The 26,373-nt window shown below is 36.2% G+C and overlaps 1 protein-coding gene across 1 annotated transcript; it reads right to left on the reverse strand.

The window, feature by feature from the left end:
* Positions 1-12,737: 12,737 nt before the first annotated feature.
* On the reverse strand, positions 12,738-16,051 carry LOC149632437 (uncharacterized). The gene is made up of 4 exons (XM_089851103.1): positions 15,799-16,051; positions 15,599-15,727; positions 15,347-15,543; positions 12,738-15,168 (listed from the first exon to the last, which is right to left on the reverse strand). Exons 1-4 carry the CDS (start codon positions 16,049-16,051, stop codon positions 12,814-12,816), a joined length of 2,934 nt encoding a protein of 977 aa, XP_089707229.1. The 3' UTR covers positions 12,738-12,813.
* Positions 16,052-26,373: the final 10,322 nt, after the last annotated feature.

Below are 26,373 nucleotides of genomic sequence, written 5' to 3' on the forward strand. Positions count from 1 at the left end.
TCAAAATCTGTTATTTCGCCGAAATAAACCGTAAAAAACCTAGTCCTGCTTCCCAAAGACTTATTTATAATTTATATTTGGGTTAAAAATGTACTTTACGACTTTGCTATAGATCACTGTGAAAGATTTGACAAAAAGATCTGCCTGCATTAAAATATGTGCAAATCTTTTGTATTTGTTCAGGAAGCTGCACATTATTAATAAACACAAGATTTAAATAAAAATACGAAATTAAAGTCTTTGTAGTATTAATAAACACAAGATTTAAATAAAAATACGAAATTAAAGTTTTTGTATTAATAAACACAAGATTTAAATAAAAATACGAAATTAAAGTTTTTGTATTAATAAACACAAGATTTAAATAAAAATACGAAATTAAAGTTTTCGTCCTAAAGTAAATCTAACACTGCTTTTTTCTGTACTTTTTATTATTATTATTGGAAAATGTAAGCCTGTACAGGCTTGAGCAAGGACTGAGCAGAAAAGGTTGAGGGGGACTATTACCTGATGTATTATTAAAAAATTACATTGTAAGATAATGAGAGTGAGGTCAAAGGTTAACTAGATAATCTTAGAGTAGGACTATATAAAGAAGTACTCTAGATACAGTGTTTCAGTGTTGAAGCTAGATCTCGTGTAGGCTGTTAGAACTCTTTAATTAACTCATGTAAATAAACATATTTTAAACTTCATTTAAGTTGCGTTATCTTTTTCACTAACATAATATTACCCAAGAAAGTAGATGAGACAAAATATGGATTTATTACGAATCCAGGTGAAAAAAGCCACAGTAAAAAAGCTAAGGTTAAAAAAGGTAAGTTAAAAAAGCCAGTGTAAAAAAAAAAGAGAAAAATATGAAAAAAAAGCCTTTTTATTTTATATGTACGGTTGTCCAAATCTTATATTGTGGCTAACCCATCGAAGAAATTGAGGAATATCTTTTCGACCACTGTTAAAATCATCACACAAATTTTTTAAACGAGTTTGTAGTTCTTCATAGATGCGTCGTTTCCTCTTCGGTATTTGAATTCCACGTGCATCTTTCATGATCCTCGTGCTTACACGTGACTCTTCTTTTTGAAGATTTTCAATGAATTTCTAAATGGAAGGATGATTCTGATCCACCAAATTGTGAAATCCGTTGTTCCATCCTTCGGAAACGTTGTTAGTGCGAGTTAAGTTGTTTACTGTCACATCGTGACAATTCCAAGTTTCAGGTGGAAAGTTTGGCTTCTTTCTGCAAAGTTTGAGTCCAAGACGTCTATCGTTAACCCGAGTTTTTCGAAATGTACCGGATACGTAAGTGTTATCGAAGTAATCGACTAATTCTTCTGCACCGCTTGGGATACAACTTCGAAGGTATGACATGCCATTTTTTACTTGATCCAGTGGTAGAAGAGCCAATGCATCGAGTTGACCACAAAAGAGTCTGAACTGTTCATCGGTTTCATACCAATTGATGAGGCCAAGGGTTGATATCATTCTCCAAGTAGATTGAGTTAAATGATAAAAGCATCCCTGAATTTTGACTTCGTCACCAAACACATTACGAATGGCTTGATGAACAGCTCTTTCGAAATCTACAGTTATCCTCGATGGATCTGAGTGACATTTCGATGTAATGAATTCAAATAGTTCGTCGTATAAGGATAGAGTTTGGCGTTCCATCAGAGCATACAGCAATGGACAACGATCTGTACCGACTTGTCCATGGATGACATAAAGCTGTGAGAATATTTTAGGGACAACACTAAATGTCCCGTCCATGAACCATGCAGTAGAATTTGCCAGTTGTTCAAGAAATTCATCTGTTGTAAAAATAAGCAGGCGTTCTTTCGCCTTTGTTCCGTTGTCGTATTGTAGAAACATTTTTGGATTCGTACCGGTTGTTCTTTTCCATTCTTCGCTAAGCTCTAAATGTTCAAGTGATTGTGGATCTTTTGGCCGCTTTTTGGATCTAACGTTACGCAAGGTTCGACGACAAATATCTTCAGATGGCAACATTGCCCTAATTTCTTCAGGCAACTGAGCAGCAACGGTAGATAGGATTTTATTAGGTTTCTCCAGAGTTGACTCGGCCCTTCGTTTCATATTGCATTCCTTTGGAACGTATGGGAAAGGTTCACGTTACTTGTCGTTCCATGTTGAGAAAAGACATGGATGGTGTCTTGGTCATTTTGGGGACTCAAGAGACGATGAAGGTCGACACTGAGTCTTAAACGCTCGTCATTCGACATTTCATCTCAGGTGTAAAGAATCTATCGACCTGTGCCGGAGTAAATAGCATGTCTATTGTCTGCCAAAAGTAAATATTTTAAATTGAATATGTATAATTATTAAGTATTTTCACGTGTCACATTTTTCTATAGTGCTCAACTCTATAGTTTGTGCGCAGAGAGTTCTTAAGGGCGATTGTCGTTTGTAATAGCTGTGTATTATCTGAGGGAATCTCTTGTGCAATTTTAAATATTACCTGTGGTAAATCACTCTGGTTTTTGATAGAGTTAAACTCATCCAAAGGTAGGGGCACAAAATCAACACTTGGAATAAAGTAGAAAAATTATTTAGACAACGCGCTAAAAGGACGTTGGACAGAATTCTACCTAATGTTAAACCTTTTACTGTAAAACTCCGATGCCGAAGCGTAGAGATTATCGGCGATATCAATACCCACAGTTTCCTGTGAGAAATAAAAATAATTCAGACAGTACTAATTAGCCAATGAAACTTTCGTGATTAATCTCAGTTTCTCGATATCGAATCGCGTTGAAAGATACATCTGGGATTATTGTTACTTAAATATTCTTACCTCGATTATTCCCATTCGAATATCACCCATGTTGAATGTTTCAGACTATTGTAGACTGCGTTAGACCAAAAAAATTTGGGTTTTACCTATTCAACCGGCCAAAAAACTCTCAGTCGATTTTCGCGACTCAGTGTTTATGGCCGACGTCGGTGCTCTAGCAGAAAGTACAGGTAGGCATAAAAGTTAAACAAGAACGCTCAAGAAACTAGACGGATGACTGGTTTTCGCAAAGTTCATATTTATCTAGCGTTACTTCTTCCAGCAGGTTGTACTTCGTGCGTTCAAAATTTAATGATGACTTTCAATTTACTTGTCGTTATACAAAAATAGTAACTTTATGTTACGCATCGCGGTTCCAAGTTAATTAGGTCGATCCGACGACATGCTAAGGGAGGGGTTTCGATTTTTTTTTGTTATCACTAAGACAAAGACGAAGATACGAGAGTAGGGGTAAGGAACTACGGACTCGATATTGCCGCTTACGAACTCGTGTTGAAAGATACTTTAGTTGTTGAATAAGTACTCTTACTTTTATTTCTCCAAACCGCATATAATTAATGTTGTCTCACCTTTGAATTACGCCGAATCCAACGGGTGTATGAGTGAAGGAATATCATTCAGTAGAAGGGGGAAAAAGAGTGGCACGATGTTCAGGACTGTATATGCCCATTATAGAAACCGACAGTTTTTTCTAAATAAATTTAGATTTAAGAAAAAGTGCATCTATTTTTATTTAGATTTTAGAAAAGTAAAATCTATTAATTATTAATTTCTAGGCAGACTCATTTATATTTCGTTTAAAATATACACATTAATATTCAGAAGTTTATTTTACGTTTTTACGTTTTGCCACTCTTTAGAGTGGAAAACGTATTGTTCCGACCTCTGTTGGCTGGACGGCTGGCTGGATATGTTGTGACCTGATGAATTTTGACATAAATGATGTAACCCTCAGTAGAATAAACTTAATTCAAGGGAATAATTTCCTGAGGGCCATAAAATAAATTAGGACAACTTACAGTTTTAATCCAAATTCAATAACAATTTTATTTTAGTTAACCAATATAGGGATAAACCCGTAACCGAACTAGAATACAAAAGTCGATCCGTCTTCGGAGAATTAATAAACAGAACTGATTGACAAAACTAAAATTATCCTAGATAACATCTGTGGAATAGGGAGTGGCTTGTAACATGGAAGCTAGATATGCCCTGCCAGAACCAAGGAGTGGAAGCTCCAAGAGTTCTGGCAGCCATGTTACATCCCCCCTCTATAGGAACTTATATTTATTATACAAAATTATAGAAAAATTTCAAACATGTTGTTTCAAGTTAAGGGTTACCCCGAGGAACCCAGAAAAACCTTTTGCAGGGGTTTAAGTGTTATCACAAAATTTAAACAATTTTTTTCTTCCGTTTGATGACGGCATTTTAGTTCTACTTCGGCCACCGAACATTATACGATTTAGTAATTCTTTTAGGGGCTTGGGTGATAAACTCCCACGGGAAAACTGAGATTGGTTCTCGAGCAAACGAGAAATGTTCCCTGGTTAGGTTCGGGATCTTATTATTTTCGAGGTAAACTTGGACTTCGTAAGGTGACCTTAATCTTTTATTGTCTGGAGGACGGTAATAGATATCGACCTCGTTTCCTCCCGGTCTAACCGTTGCCCGCTTACACACTTCTCTACGCCATCCCAATCGAAAAGGCTCTATATAGGCATCGGGTAAGGTAGCCCTGTTTAATCGTGGGGTCCTCATCGACTCAGATAATGTGGCCGATGAACTTTTGGACTCACGTAGCGATTGGGAATGCGACTGAGAAATCTGTTCAGGTGTCAAAATCTCCTCCGAAAAGCCGGAAGAAGGTGATTGGTGTGGCTCCGGTTCCGCGACTGGGTTTCCAGGAGTTTGCTCAGGCGTTGGAATCTCTTCTGTAAAACTAGAAGTTGAGTTGGGTAGCTCAGGTTCTTTGACTGATTTTTCATGCTCAGGTGTTAAAATTTCTTCCGTGAAACTAGAAGTTGATGTATGTAGCTTCGTTTCCACGACTGATTTTTCATGATCAGACGGGGAAGCCTCCCCTGCCGCAGAAGGCGGACTATCATTAGTGGGATGAATGAGCTGGAAGGCTCTCATATCGTGGTTAGTACGGAGTAGGAGAGGAGGGTCTTCAAATAAGGCCATGCCTGGTTCACTGTCAGATTCAGTTGGGCGATGAGAATCATCTGGTATTGCAGGAGGGATCTGTTGATCTAAGTCCTGATCGTCCTGAGGAGGTGACGTTGAAGTAGAAGAGGATGATGATGAGGAAGTCTCCGTGGGATGGGGTGCATGTTGAATTGTCTAGCTGGGGACTTGGCGGCTCTATACGTAGACCTTGAATTTGGTCGAGAGTTATTTCCTTGTACATTTGGGATCATTGACCTATTTTGGTTTCCCATATTTTGATTAGGATATTCCCAAGGTAGGGCATTCTGATTATAATACATAGGATGAGGGATCCAATTCATGGCATAAGGCTGTGGAGCAAAGGCTCCATTATTTCGGGAATCCCTAGACCTATTCGACTGCTTAGGAGGAGATTTTTTCTTCTCAGTAGGCTTATCTTCCTTGTGCAGGTTTCTTTCTACTGTTTTTAAAGCTGTCCTTAACTGCTCAAGAGTTGTAAATGGCATAAAAAGGAGAGGAGCTTCCAACTCTTTTTTAAGGTTACTTTTTATAATGTTAACTAATTACTTTTCCGTTAACGGGAGATTCATTCCCAGATTTAATTTTGTTACTTCCCCAATAAATTCTTCAACAGATTCTTTATTTTTCTGTCTCCTCCGGGAAATTTCTAATATAAGTTTTGAATCTGCTTCCGAGTCCCTAAATTGAGCTTTAGAATGTTTCTTAAATCTATTCCATGTTAGCTTAGGATTGTTCGGGTTAGTTTGGCGTACCAAATCATATCTCAGGGTTAGATTTCTAAACCAGTAAAGGGCATGCCCTCTAAGCAGGTAGACTCTCTTTATCTGTAAGTTTATGGAACTTAGAGAACTCCTCATAAGAAATGAGAAACTCTGCGGCACTTTCATTTGGTGAGCCCGAAAAATCTAACCTTTCAGGAGGAATAACAGGGGTTCTAACAGCTGAAGGAGCTGGAGAAATAGCTTTTACTAAATTTGCATTAGCTTGTACTAGTTGAGGTAGGGCATTTGCTATTACCGTGGAACTATTCACCATGGCCTGAAATAGGGGGAGTAAATGATTTCCTACATCCTCAGCAGATGTATTTGGACCAAATTGGAAATTACTAGGAGGAATTGGAGGGATATCCCTTGTAGTTCCAGTTGAGGATCAGTCCGTGTAGGCTTAGAAGGGGAAGTATTCTCCTCCACATTAGGATTACGTCGCGATCCAGTCTTAGACTAAAAAGTACTGAAAAAGCGAACTTTTGGCCTAACACTAGGTACTTCTGTATCGGAACCTGATGGATTATTCCCAGCAGAGGAAGGGATAGTTAAAGGGGTAGAAGACCCCGCAGGAGGAGGAATGCCTCTCATCGGAAAGAGTTGATAGGGAGTTTCTCCCGAGGCTAAAGGGTTTAAGTAGGAAACAATAGTCTTCTCTTCCTTTTTCTTTCTTGTTAAGTCCTCCATGTAAAGCAAGTTGTTGAAAGAAGCTGCAAGATCTTCCTCCCGTTCTGCCGGTAGTAAGGAATCAAACTCCTCCTCTTCCGAATCTTCTTCATTATTGAAAGACGGTTGATCGCCGTCGTCTTCTTCCTTCTGGGTCGATCTCCATTTTTGGTAATCCATAGGGTTTTGACCGTGGGCCATTATTAAAGGGTTTATTAATTATTACAACAATAGATCTCATGTTAAACAATCAATAACAATACTAATTTTAGTTACAGTCAATGATTAAGTTGGATTAAGTGAATGATAATTAAATTGGGTAAAACTGCGTTATTAATCAACGAGAGAGCCGAGGCTTAATAACCCACGTGGGGGGCGTTGAAATCTCACCGGTAACAACAACAATGTTTAGGGACAAAACCGAGGCTTAAAGCCTAATATGTTTCGAGTCTTTCGAGCCCCACGTTGGGCGCCATTTATGTAACCCTCAATAGAATATTTAAACGAAAGGGAATATCTTCCCGAGGGCCATAAAATAAAATAAGGACAACTTACAGTTTAATCCAAATTCAAGAACAATTTTATTTCAGTTAACTGATATAGGGATATACCCGTAACCGAACTGGTATAAAAAAGTCGATCCGTCTTAGGAGAAATCATAAACAGAACTGATTAGCAAAACAAAAAATCCTAGATCACATGTGAGGAAGGGGGAGTGGCTTGTAACATGGAGGCTAGATATGCCCTGCCAGAACCCAAGGGGGTCTCGATCGCAAATCCAAATTTTAAAAAATTCGAGTCGCATCGTCTGCTACGCTCTTGTGACGTCACGAGATGTTCGTTTTAGGCGCCAGTAAAGAAATTCTCTATTACAGGTCTGTTCTTTTAATGATTTTAATGGTTAAAAAACGTTACTTAGACAGTTTTTTTAATTGAAACATCTATAAATAATATCAACAACATGTGAAAGACAAAATATCTTTATTATTTAAAGCTTTGATAACAATGAAACAAAAAATCAGGTACTAAGTATTTAAACAGCGCGTAGGTTTTTCAGTGGTACACATGAAAATATGAGTTTTTTTTAATAAATTTACTTAAATATATTTTAAACACATTTCAGTTTGTCAAGAGATATTTGTATTGTCAAGACTAGAACTAATGAGATCCCTAAGTAATAAACTTTTTAGTTTTTTTTAGCTCTTTTTCTATGCAAGTCATCTTCCACAGATAATTCATTCAAAAATTTAATTCTAATTAGGGTACGCATTTTTACGAATCCTCTATCTATGGCTCTTGGGAAATTTGAATAAATATCACATATTTTATCTGTAACAGTTGATACAATTCCTTTCTCATTTGATATGGATGGCTTCTCTTTATCTCCCTTTTCGTGGAAATTAGTAAAAACAGTCTCAAAGGCTTTAACATAATTTAGAAACTCTGTAGAGGGGACAACAAAGTCACCAAAAGATAATTGGGAAGCCCAAGATGGTACCGCATATGAGTGATCAGACACAGAAGTTTTACATCTTAAATTTAAATCGGGATACACTTTATGAGACTTCTTCGCTATCCATCCCGCTAAAACTTCTATTCCCCCTTCTTCGTGTACACTAAAATCACGTAAATCTGCTTGAACTAGAGTATTATCACAGTTTTCTTTCATAGGATTCTTTTGATTTTGACCATTAGGTCTAGGAGTACTTGACCTTATACAGGGTTGCCACAGTACCTGGAAAATCTGTAAAATCTGGAAAAGTCAGGGAATTTGAAAATGAGCCGAAAAGTACAGGGAAAAGTCAGGGAATTTGAAAAATTTCAGCAAAGTCAGGGAATTTGATTTCAGTGGGTAAAACTTCTGGGAATAAGTCTTTATTGAAAGAGTAATGAAAGTTTCTCCTCATGCTCTCTCAACACAGAAAACTCTAGATTAATCCTTAAAAATGTCTAGAATTGTTTTTGTAAAGTAAATGCACTCTTAGACTGTTATTTATAGTTAAAATGTTTTTTATTTGTTTTGGTGCAACAAATGCATGGGAAAACTTAATGTAGAGAGTTTATTTAATTATAAGCACTTAAAACGTGCTGTAAACATTCACACTTTCGGCCATATCCTTCTCAATTTACTGTCTTTCGGGAACGTGAAATATGAGACAGAGTTACTTGAACACTTTGAGGTGTTTCTGTACTTATTTAAGCACCCCAAAACTGCACATTTCATTCCTCCAGGCTAAATAAATTACCTAAATAAACAATCCATCATAAACTCTCGCTTTTATTTCTAATAAACCATAACCCGAGGCTTAGTTTCAATAATCAAACTGTCAACCCCAAATCCCCAATAACTGAAAAACACCACCAAAACTAATAAAATAGTCCAGCTAACGTTATAATACACTATTAAACGAACAATATTAATTAAAAATAGTAAAAATTTACCAACCTTTTATCTTTTAATCTCTATTTCTTAGAGAAGTAAACACGGCCGCCGCGACGACAGCATCAGTCCAAAACGGAAAAGTTCATCTCGTGACGTCACGAGAGAAAAGCGAGTGCGCGGTTTTATTAGCCCGAAAAACACAATCGAAAAAACAGCCGATCGAGGCAACCTGTTATAGCGCTTTTCTTTACGAACCTTGGCCAGAACCAAGGAGTGGAAGCTCCAAGAATTCTGGCAGCCATGTTACAACATTTCCTAAAACTAAAGATAAACTTGATAATTTCATGAAAGTCTTGGGTTTGTACTTTGTAGTCAGTTAATTACTAACATTACTATTAAAATTGAATGATACAAAGTTTTATTTTCAGTTGGTTAGCTCAACCGATATAATTATGATACAAAAGTGTATTTTCTGTGATTTAAGGTTGATCTCAATAGATGTTTTTCTAATTCTTTGTGACAAAAAATACCTGTTTTTAGTGACCAAAATATTAGTTCTACTAACTACTAACATTACTATTTAAATTGAATGATACAAAGTTGTATTTTCATTTGGTGAGCTCAACCGATATTATTATAATTTACAAAAGTGTATTTACTGTGATTTAAAGTTGATCTCAATTCCAAAGTTTTTCTAATTTTGTAAAAAATAACTGATTTTTTTGTGACAAAGTAAGATTTTTTATTATTTACGTAATCAATTGGGCAATTAAATTACCAAGTAATATTTTGTGTTATAAGAATTTATTTCGTACAAACAGACAGCTGATACATGTTGATCTTCACAAAATTAGTTTCACGATGAGCACACTTTCGAGTTCTTGGCATGCTTAGGATCTTAGAAGGCTTGGTTGATTCAATTAGCGGTTATATTTTGGATTATTTTAATGAACTATTAGTTTTAAATATGTTCTCAGTGGTAGAAAAATTTAGGAAAAATATCGGTCAAGGGAAAATTGACTATAGGTAACTTAAGGTAAGTGATGCTTCGTTAGCCGCTACAAATTTTGAATCTGTATCAGTTTTTCAGACTCAGACACAAAGTTTCTTTCACAGATATTTCATTAGAAAAAATCGTTTTGAGAATGATTAGGGTTTTTTTTAAAGAATTAGGTATGAAAATGTTTTCTTATAGTTTTACAACCAAAATGTTTTCTAATAGTGTTATTTAGTAAATAAGGTGGCGCTTTCGGCACTTTTAAAAAAAATACTCGATACCAAAAAGTTACGAGTATTTAAGTCTTCGATACCGATTCCGATACTGGGTAGAATGTTTAATACTCGATACCGGAACCGATACTGAAAATCCTTGATACTCCCAGCTCTATTTGGTCGTTGATGGTAATTTGGAGTCTACAAGGAAACTCCGATACTTGACAACAACTCCAGCACTAGACTGCAGCTCCGGTTCTTGGTAGCCCCACACGGACACCAGTCTGTACTTACTGGCTTCCAAACACCACCATCACCTGGTATTTTGTCCATCCCACAGGGACACCATTCTGTACTTACTGGCTTCTAAACACCACCATCATCTGGAATTTCGTCCATCCCACATGAACACCAGACTGTACGTACTGGTTTCTAAACACCACCATCTTCTGGTCTTTTGTCTATCCTAGTGCTTTAAACCAAAAACAGTTATCTGATTTGTGATCCGAACAGATCACATATTTTTGCTTGACTTCTGCTATCAGTTAAACAATTGAAAGCAATTTTCACTTCAGATCAGATGCATCTTTCAGATACACATTCGGATCACATAGCATCTGAGGAGAAAACGATGTTGTATACATTAGAAACAGATATCTGTGGCATCGGACGTAGTTTCGAATTAATAATCTTTCAACAATTTAAGTGCTTGGAATGTATTCAAAACGCATACTTAAAAAAACAACCAGACAAATTGTATATTTGTTGTGGGTTGGATCAGGAGTTCATACCGGAGTGATGAAATGAGCTCTAATAGTGGCGCACATTTACCGACGCGTGACGTTTCCGCGATACCTTTACGCTCTCTAGTGGGAGAATCAAATACTACCATAGGAATGTGATTGAAAGCATGAAAAGCGACACCTAGCGTTAGGGGCGGGGGTAGGCTGCGGATTAAAAGGCCAATCATAGATTTTGGCCTTTGCAATGGAAGTAAAATTTGATTTTGAAGAATTTAAATCGTTCCTATTAATTAAATCGGAAGAAGAGTGGCACATAAGTAAAAATGATGTTAGGTGCGATGTAAATGTTTACATTCTACAATCATGTGAGGCCAAAAACCTAATATTAAGGATGGTCCATATCTTCAAAGACTCTATGAAGTTGAAAGAGGGGAAAGTCGACGTTTTGGATTACATTAACTGTGCCAATACATACAGAATATCATTTTATGAGCATTTCCTAAAGATTGGTGAAATCTCCAGTGGCACAAAAATTCTGAAAGGAGATATCCAGGAGTTATTTAACTTTTACATATTCAGTCTCTTCAAGTAAGTTAAGGTTTACGCCACAAACTGCCTAAAAGCAATCCAGGTAATAATAACCTAATGACCACTATACCATAGTTTTCTAAAAACGAAGCTGAAAGCCACCCTAAACATGGATGTTCTCGAGAACATAGAGCTGAAAGAAGAGTCACTGAGTTCACTATTGAGAATGGGAGGTGGTGCAATAGGAGAAATATTTCAGGTAGCTAAGAGGAACAAAAATGGAAACGTTAAAACGACTGCGTTACAACGAGCCCGTCAAGTTAAACTATATAACTTGTGTTTCACCGTGAGCATGACAAAAAAGAAAAGGAAGCATTTCTACCAGTAGAATTAAAAGCTCGAGATAATGGTGGTCTCTTCTTTCCTAAAATGCAGTTCCTACCATTTTTAAAAGAATTAAATAAAATAGTGAAAACCAATGCGAATGAAAAGTCCTTGAATTTTCATGGAAAACAAATGATTCAAGTAAGACTATATTCTCGCCATATTTATAATTAAACATCAATAACTTAGGACATGAACTCTTACTATAGGTTTGCTTCGACGCTGTGATGAGAAGCGATAACTTACGGTCTTTGTTTTACGAGGGTTTGTCAGCTATAAACTGTCCTCAAAATAAGCTTTTTTCACGAAGAGATACAGACGAGTTTTTTTCCCATTGGAGACGTAAATACACTCATGCTAGAATTCAGGATTTTATCGGGCACCGGACCAAAAAAATATGCAAGGGAGGTCACACATTGCGAGATAACCTTTACAGCATGGTGAAGAAATCCAAAAATTTAAACTGTGAAGGTAAGAAAAGGACTACTAAAGAAGCAAAACCAAGGAATAAGGGAACAAAAGATAGTAAAAAGGAAGCAAAACAACACAATCTAGTCAGGTAATCCTTAATAAGTGAAAACACGAAACAAAATCTAAGAAAAAAAGAGAATAAGTCTAACAAAAAAGAAAAAATAAGGAATGTGGGAAGGAAAGACCAGAAGAAGAAAGAAACAACACAACCCAAAAATCAAGTCACAAAACCTTTAATAAGTGAAGGCGCAAATAAAAATGTAAGAAAGAAAGGTGCTAAAACGAATCAGAAAAATAAACGTGAAATCAGTAAAATAGTTGGAAAAGAACTATCACAAAAACGAAGAGTCTTTGAGTTGAAAGAACGTGACGTAACACAGAGCAAAGAAACTAGCGAGGAGGAAGAAGTCATAGCATCGTCAACATTTTCTTTATCGGGAATAAAACGTTTAACACCAAAGCGGTTGAAATTAGACACTGCTGATGGCCAGATGAATGAAACTAGAGTAATAAACCCTGAGATAACTAAAGAAGTCCCTAAGTCCAGATTTTCAATGCAATTACGTAAGAGGGTTGTTTAAAGTGATTTTCTTTATTGAACAGTCAATATTTGTACAAAATTCATTGTGATAAATTTTAACATAATTTTCAAGTCATTTATAAAAAGTTCAAAACCTGATCTCTATAGTTGTCGTTGCTGCTTTTAGAACTTCTAATATTAGATTTAATTCTTACAGCTTTCTGGGCAGAGGGGAAATTAATACCACTGAGTTTACTTCCAGTAGCGTACTTAAGCTGGGAAAAAAGGGACTCGATCGCGCTTCCGTTTACTCTAACTGGTGTAATGAAGTTGTCAGGATAACGGGTAGTAAAATCGTCTACTAGCATTTCAAATCCAAATACAGTTATTCGTAGTAAGTCCCACGTTTGCCAAGACAAAAAAACGTCTTGCTTAGGATCTCTTAAATTTATTTCCGGGTCAGATTCCAAAATTTCTGTTAGCCAGTCACAAAAATATTTGTATCCATCTTTTATAGATGAAATAATTGGATCATTAACGCTATAAACATGTTTGTTATTGAGAAGACCACTTTCAAAAATTTGGCTGCACGCTAACAAGTAACGGTAGCACTCAAGAGCTTCCAACTGGTTTAATTTTTGGCATCTTGGCAAAGTAAGGTCTTGACTAAATGCCAAAAGTTCGGCTAACACTTCTTGCTGTTGCATTATTTTAGACGGTTTAACATTCAGCCTTGTCCATGGATCGCGGATAATGTAACTGTCATGAAGTCGCGGGACGCTTCTTATTAGACCATTTTCCGCTCGTTCATCATCTCTCATTTTAATTTGACGAATTTGATTCCAGCCAAAGTTCACGCTATTTCTGTGAAAGCTTTTAGTTCCATTTTCTCTCGATGAATGAAGTGCTGAAATTAGACTTTTGAGCTCATGCGAGGGACAGATTACGAAATAAATTTTTCTTTCAGGTTCGCATGGGTTGGGAAAATAGGGCTCAATTTTGTACTGGTTTTTAGCTTGATCAAGAACTGACCCAAACGATGCATGCTGATTCATGAGACCTTTAATAGTTGATAGGTTGCTGGCAGCGCCGTCGCAAATCAAGCCCATTGTTCTAAATCCATAACTAGAAAACGCACGTATGCTCTCAAGAATGCATCCTCGCAAAAAGTCTTGTTTTACGGAAGAGGAAAAGGAAAAATAGGGGCCAATAACATCAAATCCAGAAGAGAGGTCGCGCCAGAGAAATTGTAGTATGTATTGGGTTGGAGAAGGAGTACCCTTCCTTTGAAGAATATCTTCGAGCATCGGGTATTCATCTTCATCCATGGCGAAACCAATAAATTCGTGGTTTTTTGAGTTCCATATCACCTTTTCAATCACGTTTACTTCATCCAGAATTAATATCCCCTCTCCATTTGGTAGTGGCTGTCGGTATTCTTCCTTTTGCCTCTTTAAGGCTTTGTACATAGTCTGTTGCTGGAATAAATACTCGTGGTTAATACCTGTCTTGTTGTTGAACACTTTAGAACGTTTCTTCAAAGTACTTATGCACGGAAGTTTAATGATATTAAGCGATTGTAATGCTTGATAAGCTGATGGGCTCCTACTGAATACTGCTAAAGCCACGCGAATGCTGACGGAATTCCAGTTGTTTCCAGTTTTGCTTAGATTGTTGTTTAGTTGGTCTCCGAAAAAGGCTTTCTTTTGGTCAAGCAATGAACGGTTATTGTCACTTTCCCATATTTGTTTTATAGAGTCAGCACACTTGCCGGTACTTGCAATCGCTGCGTCTACTTCTTCTTGAAAATCAGTACTAAGAAGGTTAAACATTGATTCCATTTCCTTTGACTGTTCATCGTTTAAAAGAATCTGACGATGAGCTAGTTGTTCTTCCAGCTTTTTGACTCTCAAGCTTAAAGTATTTCTATCTTTTCTGACTCTATTCAAGCGATATTTTCTACTTCTGGGAGTGAGTTGAGATATGGGATAGTTACTTCCAATACTACGGCGCTTATTTTGTCTCGTTGGGGTTTCATCGAGCTTTCTTTTCTTGGAACGTGAAATGTACTTGGAAATATTCCTACAGCTTTTACATTGCAAGGACTTGGACTTTTTTTCACCGTTTAAAAACCACACAGTACAATCTTTGCCTTGAACTCTCTTGATGGGGCTAAAACATTCGATGATGTTTTCTTTCGCATAGCTTTCCGAAACACACTTTTTTATCTGATCTTGCTCAAAAAGAATACCGGGACAAAAGCTAAAATTATTTCCAGCTACCACGTCCAAGTTCCGTAAGATGTCATCTTCATATATATCACCACCCAGAATTACATTACTTTCAACTACCGGTTTAAACACAATAAAAAGGCTGCACTTTCCAGACTCTGTTACCGAGAGTGTCACTGGTTCAATATCAATCCCAAATATTCCACAAATGTTCGAGTTCGTGACTAGGATGGTGTTTTCATTCCTTATATTTTTTAGAATCTACCAAAGATAAAATATATTATCATCATTGTAGCTTTGCTGAAGCTCCTAATATCATTAAAGGGGTACTGATACAAAGTTATCAATATATTTAGGATATGGGATTTTAGCTAAGCCTCGTTTTTCAATCAAGGTTTTTGGACGAAGCATTTAAAGTTTATTGAAAACGGAGCATTACTCTGTATGACAACGATAAAGTTTCCGCTCCTTTAAGCACGAAACCAATAACTGGAGCAAGATCTTGATTAGGTTCTTCAGAAACACAGCTTTGGGAAACCGCTGTTATGCCAGTCTTTCGCTGAGGGTATGGCACTGATGACATTGTAAATTTATCATTTTCAAGCAATCTCGTTTCATCAGCTTGCACACCAAAATCTGAAAATAACTGACATTACAACCAGATATTTCACATCAGAGCAGTTAAACTTACCAGTTGTTGAAGGTCGTATTAAACATTGGGTTGAAATTGTTTTTGAAAATTGGGTTAAGTTTATCTGAGTGCTGATATGTCTTTTCAACACCGTAGGTTCACATATTAAATGTTTTTGTGTACTACAACCTGTATTATTTACTGTAGTTAGTTAATTAAGTTTCATTTCACACCAAATCGCAATGTACTGGCCTACTTACCTTCGGTTGGAACTTTGACTAAGCTTTCTTCAAAGTTTTTAAATTTAATTCTGCCTCCAACGTTAACATTTTGTGCTTGGCTTGATTTATAAACAACGCCAAGGCTTAACTCGGAAGGCGTACTAGGTTTAAAAGAAGTAACTTGAACGGTTTGAGTAGACTGACTTTTATACTTTACTTGATCTTCTCTTAGGTAAAAGTTGCACTGCGTTAACTTATTTAATTTAATCTTATCCCTAATTACGTACGCCATACCGATAGTCCGATACCGAAACTTTAACCCTAACAGCTGATTTTCCACGGTATCCGAGCTCAGCTCCCACAAAACTATAGAATGCTAGCCTTTTTGCTAGGTAGACAAGCTTCTTTAGGGAAACCCAACAAGACAGAGAACGGGTGAAGGTTTTTGCTATTGCACTATGAAGCCAGTAAAATATTAGTGTCGCCAGTCTATGTTAGTTAGTCTTTACAAAATCAAAATGTAAGAAGGCTTTCAATTGGTCAGAGCAGTTCATGTGATCAAAGCTTTTACCCAGAGTCCCTTGGAAGAAATGAGAGGCGAGGTTAGTAACCGGTAAGAGCTTCCCACCCCAAATTTGATTTTAGAGACGAGGAGAGAGGTTTTTGTGACGTCAGGCGTCTACAAATGCGAATTTAATAGCCCGCGTGTTATGTATTTCACTCCGGTATAAACTCCTCCCAATACCACGATCCATAAGCGTAAGTTTGTAAAATTTTTGGTAAAGCACACTTGCGTCTAAGAAACATTCCCAATAATTTCAGAAACTTTGACTTCATTGAGAAGGCTTAGTAGCAGAACCGCTGAACAGTGTGTTACATATTGAACATAAACCAAAAATAATATCATTTAATTAAACATTGTGTTACAAAAGACTTTAAAAAAAACAGCCGCAAATTGGAAGAGCTACGTCGTATGTCGAAACTAAGAAATCGTGTTAGAGATCCAATGAACAGCAATGCCTCTTACTTTTAATATGGAATTTGAATTTAAATAATGCAAATGTAGAATTTTATTAAATGAAAGAATCTATACAGTTCTGTTTGTCATTATTTCCTTTGAAAAGTTATCGCCAGTATTTAGTCAGCGACTCAGTGGAGGTTTTATCATTAAGGTGTAAAATTTACCTCTACATCTTATTAAAGTGTCCCAGCTGTCATAGATAACAATGTAGTAATTGATTTATCTACCAGTAAGATTAATAATTTATTTGAACCTACCGACAGTATTCGTAATCTATGGCTTTTATCACAAATAACCGAAGTTGATGTTGCCTATAACATGAAAATAACGCTACTTCGACCGAGGCTTAGCAAAAATTGCTTAATACGGAAGTATTCTGGTGATTTTAATTAGTAAAATAATTGTAGTAAATTTCAATGAAGTTTTGGTTACGAAAATAATAAAAATCACACCTAATTAGCATCCATTTTAATTCCAATTAAAAACATTTTCGTTTTAACCGGGTGCTCGAACGCCATGTTTTTCTTCCTTAAATCCCTCTAACGGGAACGGCGTGTACTGGTGAATCACGACAAAAACGCCGTAAGTCCCACATAATAAATTAGGCGTAAATTGTATGTCTCTAACATTGATAAAACGCAGTAACTTCAATACCCAAAAGAACGTAAGTCAGGGCATGTAATTAAAATTATGAGAAACAATACTTAATCAAAATTTTTCATAATGAAAAAAAATAGGCCCCAATTATGATACTGGGGCTTTCATTTAAGACTGTTTTCAAATCTATCAAACGTTTAGTTATTTTTGAAAGGGTATGGACAAAATGGGCAAGTTTAGAAAATTTCATATATTATTTCTATGGAGATTTTCCAGGTTTTCGTAAAAATCTGTGACTAATTTTATGGAAATGAAAACCACCCTTAGGAAGTTCATTTTTTATAAAATTAACTATTACAAATATCTTCAAATTTTAACCACACATTAAAGTCCGGATTTTAGTTCACTGTCAAAATTTCAAAGCAGCAAACACAATACGAAAAAAGTTACGGCCAATGAAAAAACCATCCTTATACATTAGAGGCAGTATGAAGTCTTATCTAAGAGAGCTACCGCTCTCCTAGAATACCACCAGTAGTCTATAACCGTGACCTTAAAATATAGTCGGATGGGTCCGTTCATCTGTGTGCCAGAGTGCACAGGAATAGGGCTGTGGGAATAAGAAATAGCAATGTTTTTGGTAGAAATACTAGGATTGCAATATTAAAAATACCATAATATATGGATTTGAAAATTTGGAAGAAAATAAATATCCTGAATTTTCACCAATTTATATTGACAAGTTTTACATTTAGAAAAACTTGCACCACCCTACTTTTAAGTTTACACTGCTAATTAAAAGTGCATAGCTTCGAAATTATTAAGTATTATTGCTACTCTCTTGTTTGTAGTCTGTCAAAATCATAAATTTTCCTTTTTATCCCGCTTAATAGTTACCATTGACCGTTTTGATACTTCCTAGTTTGCTTTAGTTTAGTACTTTGGTTGCTTTCAAACCGTTTGAAATTGGTCAACCGTATGCTATAAAAGATTGTATTATTATTACGCATTTTATTAGTATCTGTGCAAACCGTATGGATTTTAGTGGCCGCCCCTAAGGCCGCGCGCGGACTACGTTTTGGAGCATACGCCGCGTATACCACTACATCCTTTTTCCCACGTTACCTAAGTTCTCTGGACTCAATTTTGCCTAGCTCCAGCGCGTCACATCGGCCAATGTCGCACATATTTGGTGGCCGCCTTTTTGGCCAAGTTGGAAATCCATAATACGTAGTATTTATATTTATCCATGCTCTGGCTATGCTAAGCCTTAGTGTGATCAGAGTTAGTGATATTCAATTGTCAGAAGTACGATAATTAACTGGAGTCTTTTCATTATCTGTAATAATATTGAAAGTTATTACTATCTTATGTTCAATTTAGAATGATTTTTGTATTTCAATTTTCTGGCCATAAAGTCCAATCTTGTCGTCTGGGGGAATGTAACCTTCCGTAATAGTTTAGGGACCTATCGAGTTTCTACTCCAGGGGTGTAAGTCTAAATAGAGGATTAACACCCTGTGTTACCTTTGACCTTTCCCTAACTAAGGGTCGACTTCTTATCATTATAAGTCAGTCACTATCCACTACTAAGATGTAGTTGTTCGCTCGAGCGAAGGGCTTTGACCCTGATATTGGACTTAATCATCATTATTAGTAATTATGTTTAAACTTTTACGTATTTTAATTGTAATAAATACAAGTCGGTATTTAAAGTGTTAGTGCCATAGTTTTCGTCATCCACAAACTTAAATCCTTGAAAAATCTAGTTTAAAATGATATGTTTACTTTTTTATTTGGTTTCGTAGCAATTTATAAAATTGAAATCATAGTATGGTGTTTGGAAAAAGCCTAGTTAAAATTTTGTTTCATTTGATGACGTAGTAAGGAGAAATTTTCTTTCTTTCTGTCGTTCACGTGACGCGTGTTAGTCTCGCCGCACCGCGTTAAGCCTATTTTACTCAGATTCGCGCGGCATTATTAGACTCGGGAGTCCCGGGCGCACGCGCTTGGCTTTTCCGCGAGATGCCGTGAGTGACTTAGAAAGGAGAAAAACCCACCAATAATCTTCAACGCAAATTTACTTTTGACCCCCAAATTTCAAGATTTCGAGGTATTTTTTCTGTGTTTTCCGTCATATTTAATTATTGATCAAGCATATTTTTGGAATCAGAAGAGTTAACTCTCAAAAAAGTAAGGTTTTCTTTAGATTTGACATAATTTTTAAATCAGGTCGATATTCCTTTAATTATTACTTATTTATTATAAAAATGTATGAATGAAACTAAGGTACGAGAGTAGTTTAATTTTAGTATTAGCCAAGGCATGGACTAACTAACGCTAGGGATTTTTCACTAACCGGGTTTCCCATGAATTTTTATGGCCAACTACATGTTCCGAATTATTCCTTGATTCCCCTCTTCATTCCCCCAAGGACCAAAACGGATGTAGATAAAGCGCCACCTCTAGGCAAAATAAATCGTTTTTGTGGATTTTAAAGATGGTGGCGCCCAATTTTAGGCGGGATTTTAATTTTTACGTCATAGGACACGTGATATTTGGTCCAATTTTCTTATAACTTCCGGTTTAGGGGTAGTAGCTGCTGCTTGGGGGTGTTTGGAACATGAATATTTAATCTTCTAGGGGTAGCGAACAATCCCTAGCGTTAGTTAATCCATGGCCAAGGCTTTTATGGCCACGTAGGGCGAGTTTAGAAATCTCGCAAGCGCGATTACAACGTTCCCTTTAAGAATATCGAAAAACAATTTCTCTTTCCCAATCTTTTGAAATCAATTGTTTTTACGCTTATGAATCCTGTTGTGACGGTTTTGGGACACACAAACCCAAGGTGAATATAAATACTCCAAAAAATTTCAACCAATCTATTTTTATGAAAAAATGTTTGACTTTCTTGGTCGAATATTTGCCAAACATCAAGAACTCAAAGTCTTCTTAGTATTTTCTTTTTCCTCTCGTTCAAAGAGTTGTATTTGATATTCCAATTAATCATAGAGGCCATCTCGAATAGAAGTACCGCACAAGCGAGAGATAGTAGAAAGGCCCATAGTGTGAACGCCATTTCTATTCTTTCCATTTTAAGTGGATGAACACTAGTGTCAATTGTCGCATGGCGCGCTTCCACTTCGAGTCCCCAAAATCTTTCCACGTAACGGTGCCAAAGAGTAACTTGACTAGTCTCGAAAAATGAACGTAGCCTAATATGCAAATAAAAAAGGTATTAGATCGGGGTATTAGTTGGGTTTGTTTGTCTGCGCCTGTCCTGCCTCTTCTAAAAATCAATTCTCATAAAAACCTTAAGCGAGCTTTATGGTTTCTTCCCAATTGTTCTAATTTCAATCGGAAAAACTCCTCGCGATCTTTAAATGACAATCCCAATCCACTGACACAGGATACAGAAGACTGCATGTTTCGGTGAGTGGGCCATTATAGTGGTTAATTGTTTTTCGGTTTTTACACAACGAAAAGAACGCAGTACAGTAACTAAACTGTTATATGTATAAATCTCCATATTGTTTAAGATTCAATGGGTTAAGATTTGTTTGGGTTATTGTTCATATGATCCAGTAATATAATTTTATCCTGTTTTATTTCGATAGTTTAGAAAATTTAGGTACTGATATTATGCAGTAGCATTTTAGACACCATTGAATTACTTCTTTCCTCTCAATCGTTGACAACGAAGTGACCAAAACACCGAAACGTCCTGCAGTGAAAAATCCACCCAAATGTCACAGACCCGCGTGACACAATTTCATATTTATTTATTGTATTTAAAAGTTGTCGAGTTTTCTCATAGGATATGTTGTCAGTCTATGATATGTCAGTCGAAGGCTACTAGGATATATTTTAGTAGGTAAAAATCGCTTGAACATAGTTTGATTTTTGTCACTCGCTCGCTTGATTTGCTTTCGTGCGGAGTTAAATACAGAAAATGTTCCTGTGATGGATTGGATTTTATTCCAATGTTAGATTCATTTTATTGGATCTTATTCCATATTGATTACCAGAGAGCTATTTCCACACGATAAAGCGAATCGGTTCCCTACCATTCAACCGAATTCCCATTCGATCTAAGCCAAAGTTGGGAGGTCCCAATCGACCGAACTCTCGCACTTTGGGCGGTTATCGAAAAGTTGCACTTCACGATGTTCAATGTTAAATTATCTCCGATAAGCTTTATAAAAAATATTTAAGGGAAACACAACCTTTCAATTCTCTGTATTTAGTTGGTATATGCTAACCAAACTTACATAACTTTTTTAATTTCACTGTTTATATTTTTAGTTTGAGTTAAATAACCTAAAATAGTTTGACCTAATCATCAATTACCTGGCTCATTTTAGCCCAAACGAAGTAAACCTAACCCAGGCTTCAAGTTATTCTCGGGAACAATATTTTGGAAAAGGCATCATAATTCTGCGGAAGTAACTAAATGAAAGCAAGGATATTTTGGAAAAGGCGTCAAATTACTACGCAAGTATCTAATTGTAATCACCAATATTTTGGAAAAGGCATCAAATTATTCTAAAAGCAATATAACTGAACTGTGCGAAACAAAGTCGTGTTAACCAAACCTAACCTAGCCTAGCACAAGAGAGAATAATGAAATTATAATTTTGCGAAACTAAATGCCAATTATGAACGTCAATTACGCCACCTATGTGTAAGTTTAAAGCAAAAATTTATTTTTTTATTGAGAATTACTTCATTAATTACGCTAAATGGAAATTATTTTAAAACAACGTTCTACGTAAATCCCAGTGGTTTGAAACCCGTCATTCCGCTAGCTTTGTATTTTATTTGGCACATTTCGGTAGAATGGGAATTCGGTCTACTGGGAATTAGGCTCATCTGAAGGATACCTATAAATCGGCCACGTCTGTTGGTGTCGGTTGATAGGGATGCGGTCAAATGGTTCACAAGTCTCTTATTAGGCGTGGCGAATGTATTTAGTTTCCCAGTAATAAAGTTCTTAAAAGTAACTTGAAACACCAATCTCACATAATTGAACATTTTAAGTCCTCCATACAATATTTATTCGGCTAAACATTTCCTATAATCCCATAATCCCAAGACACTTAGTGTGATTAGTTAAAAACCTAAAATCACAGATTGATTCCATTGCGTAGAAATTTTGATTAGCTCAGTTTATGCAACTACAAACAAATTTTTATCTGGCTGTAACGTTTTTGTGACTTTCAAGAGGAGTGACATTGGGCAAATTACGAATGATCGACCAAATAGTGGTGCTTTTGAATCGTCAAACGACTGTAAAATATTGTTATAAAAATAGATTAAAATTAGGTCAAAACATAACTAGAATTGTTAGACTTTAATGCTTAAAGGTTATCTAAATCACGTGACTAAACTTATTTTTTGTAATCATTGAGAGCTGTAATATTGGCTGCATATCTCGAAAGAAAGGGGAGTCGTAGTTTTGTTTTCGCAATTTTAAGTATCTTACGCACTGTAAAGGAATGTCAATTTAAATAAATTAATCTGAACGGTTTTAAACTCTGACAATTAATTTCGTGAAATGTTACATGGTGCCGAAACCCGGAACGTTTATCAGAAGGCTAGTCGCGTACAATTAACGATCTAGTATTACGAATTTCCCGGGTTTCGGCACCATGTAATATTTCACGAAATAATTGTCAGGGTGTAAAAACGTTCAGATTAATTTATTTAAATTGACATTCCATTACAGTGCGTTTAAGATATTTAAAATTGCGAAAACAAAATTACGACTCCCCTTTTTTTCGAGATTGCATGCCAAGATTACAGCTCTGAATGATTAAAAAAAAAAGTTTAGTCACGTGATTAAGATAACGTTTAAAGCATTAAAGTCTAACAATTCTAGTTATTTTTTGACCTAATTTTAATCTATTTTTTATAACAATATTTTACACCGACTACTAGAGAGCAACTCGGATTGAGTGATAAAAGCTTTACTTAATAATAATAATAAACGGCTTTTTATTAGAATCAACCTCTAAGTTCTATCTTAATTACAAAGGTGTCCTACAATGTTTATTTATTTAATATTTAGATTTATTTGTTTCTTTTCAATATCTTTTAAAATTCATCTAATTTGTTTTTAACTAGATTTACAGATCTTTCTAGTTTTATATCTCTCGGTAGTAGTACAGTCATTTTAGCCCAATAATAGAGGGAACCCGCAACAAATTGAAACAAAGCTGAAAATTTCAGATCTTATAGATTTTTGGGCGCTCTTTAACGAGTTGTGGTCTCCCACACTTTCCCATTGGAGGAATTTCCGCCATATTGGAAAATGGCGGACTAAATCGAGAAAACGTTTAATAACTCCGGTTCTACTTAACCGATTAACACGTAATTAGGCTTCAATTGTACATCACCTTAAAACACATAATTCACCTCAACAATATTTTGTCCTACAACTAACCGGAAATTCACAATCTGACTCTGAAGATTAGCCTCATATAAAAATGGGAATTTAAAGCAAACACATAATTCATCCAAAAGATATGTTGTCCTACAACTAACCGGAAGTTCACACTCCAGCCCGGAAGGTAAGGCAAATCTAATTTTTGAGTATTTTGAAACGGTTTCAAGCGAAATAAATGCAAAGAGGGTTTTAAACCTAAAATATATTATTCCCACTATATTTTTATCTCTTTAAGTGACGATGACGTCACGGAGAGGTATTATACTGGACGTGTGTGTGGGGGGTGTCTGTCTGTCTGTGTGTCGGTCACCACGTACGCAGTTGGCAAATCGGAGCAGACGTTTTGCTTCTACTCCCAACGTTAGGATCAAGAAGTGCGTGGCGATCGGCTAGGGTTACGAGAAACGTCTAGCCTCCCAATTGCAGGGCTTCAACCAAAGGTTCATGCAATTGCGGATTTCTTATAATTTATTGTGAATCAATCGCCTTATATACCCTAAATTTCCAAAAATTGTTAAAGAGGCATACGCTAAAATTCAAACGTCAACATGTTTAAAATTATTTTAGGAATTAAATTTCTTAAAATGACTTCACTAGAATTACGTTAAGCTAATGACGACTAAAGTAATTAATATCAATTATATTTTCTAAATTATTTAAGAATAACCTCTTAATTGCGTCTCGTATCGGAGAGGTTTATTTTGGTTTACCATATTGTATATTAGTATATTTATCAATATAGGTTAAGTTTAAGTTTAATCATAGTCCTCTACTTGAGGTTGAGCCTCAAAATCTCTATGAATTATGTGTTTGAAGGCGATCTACAATTGAAGCCTAATTACGTGATAATCGGTTAAGTAGAACCGGAGTTATTAAACGTTTTCTCGATTTTGTCCGCCAAGTTCCAATATGGCGGAAATTCCTCCAATGGGAGAGTGTGGGAGACCACACCACGTTAAAAAGCGCCCAAAAATCTATAAGATCTGAAATTTTTAGCGTTGTTTCAATTTGTTCAGGGTTAAAACCTATTTTTCCTGTACTAAAGGTTGTTCCAAAGTTTTATACCCGCATGTTCATAATAATAATAAGCTAAGCATTGTCTATGAAGTGATATCCACACTAAGCCTGTGGCTTATTTACAGGTGGGTCCCTTTACAATGCATAGGGGGGTGGTAACTAGCCCCAAAGCCATAGCTAGCATACAGCTCCCTATCATAACTATTACCGTTAACCTCTGCAAGTTTTGATTGAAAGGAGAAACCGGGTAACGACCGCGGAGGAAAACTCCTTTTAACAAGCGGGGAGAGAACTTCCAAACTCTACGCAGAAGGATTTGTTCCCAGATTTTCACCCGGTGCCACAGTTCGGAATCGAACCCGGAATCCTCTTGCTGCGAGGCGAGAGCGCTAACCGCTACGTCACCCCACCACGCTTTTATTTCTGAATCAGGAAAGGAAATCTTCTGCGTAGAAATCAGTATCTGCGGCTCTCGTAGCTCTGTGTCCTGTTTTCACCTGGATTCAATTTTGTACAAAATCTGGGAAGGAGTTAGCCTTTGCTTTAGACATGAAAACTTCAAGATTTCGTTAAATCCCCAATCTCCTCTTGATATCACTCCGTGATATTTGTCCCGGACGGCACAATGAACTTAACCATTAGATTCAAGAGACGCAGGGTTATACTCGTGCTATGGGTATGAAACGAATAAAATGCATGGTGAAGTCAAAGATAAGAAATTTCGAGTAATCCTTGGCTAAAGTACCACTAAATTACGCCATTTGATTTGGTTTCTTTGGTTAGCTGAAACTTTGGCTAATAATATCGCCAGACGGTTTTTCTCAATTATTCGTATACCCTAATAAAAGACATGTGCCATCCATGTAGAACGAAGTTAGAATCGCGTACTATGAACACTGAAACCAGAAAAAATGCGATGCAACAAGAAAAGTTTAAGACGCCTTAACAATCTATGCCAGCGTTTATTATTTATCAAATAAAACCACCTTTTGTTTATTATTTTCAAAGCTTGACGGTTAAGTTTCCGGCTGACCATATAAATTAATGGTTTGTCAAAGTATTTGGTTGAACTTATGTGCATTTGATGTTGGTAATTGCGTTGGTCACCGCCGTCCATGCTTATATAAAGGCTTATCTGGGTTATTATCATTGATAATTCGATGAATTCTGCTCCTTTGCCAGCCCAAACATTGCACCTTTTCCCTCTTCGTTGCAACAATTCGCAAAGCTTGATCATCTCAGTGTCATTCTGGAAAAGTAAAATATGTTTAAAGTGTTAGTGCCATAATTTTCGTCATCCACAAACTTAAATTGCGAAAAAAACCTTGAAAAATCTAGTTTATTATGAAATTTTTACTTTTTTATTTGGTTTCGTAGCAATTTATAAAATTGCAATCAAAGTATTGTGTTTGAAAAAGGGCTTGTTAAAATTTTTTTTCGTTTGATGACGTACTAAGGAGACATTTTCACTCTAGATGTCGCTCACGTGACGCCTGTTAGTGTCCCAGCGCCGAGTTAAGCCTATTTTATT

This window comes from Phalangium opilio, unplaced genomic scaffold (assembly GCF_054372755.1).
Source record: "Phalangium opilio isolate 3A_F unplaced genomic scaffold, DU_Popi_V2 ptg000100l_1, whole genome shotgun sequence".
Classification (NCBI taxonomy): domain Eukaryota; kingdom Metazoa; phylum Arthropoda; class Arachnida; order Opiliones; family Phalangiidae; genus Phalangium; species Phalangium opilio.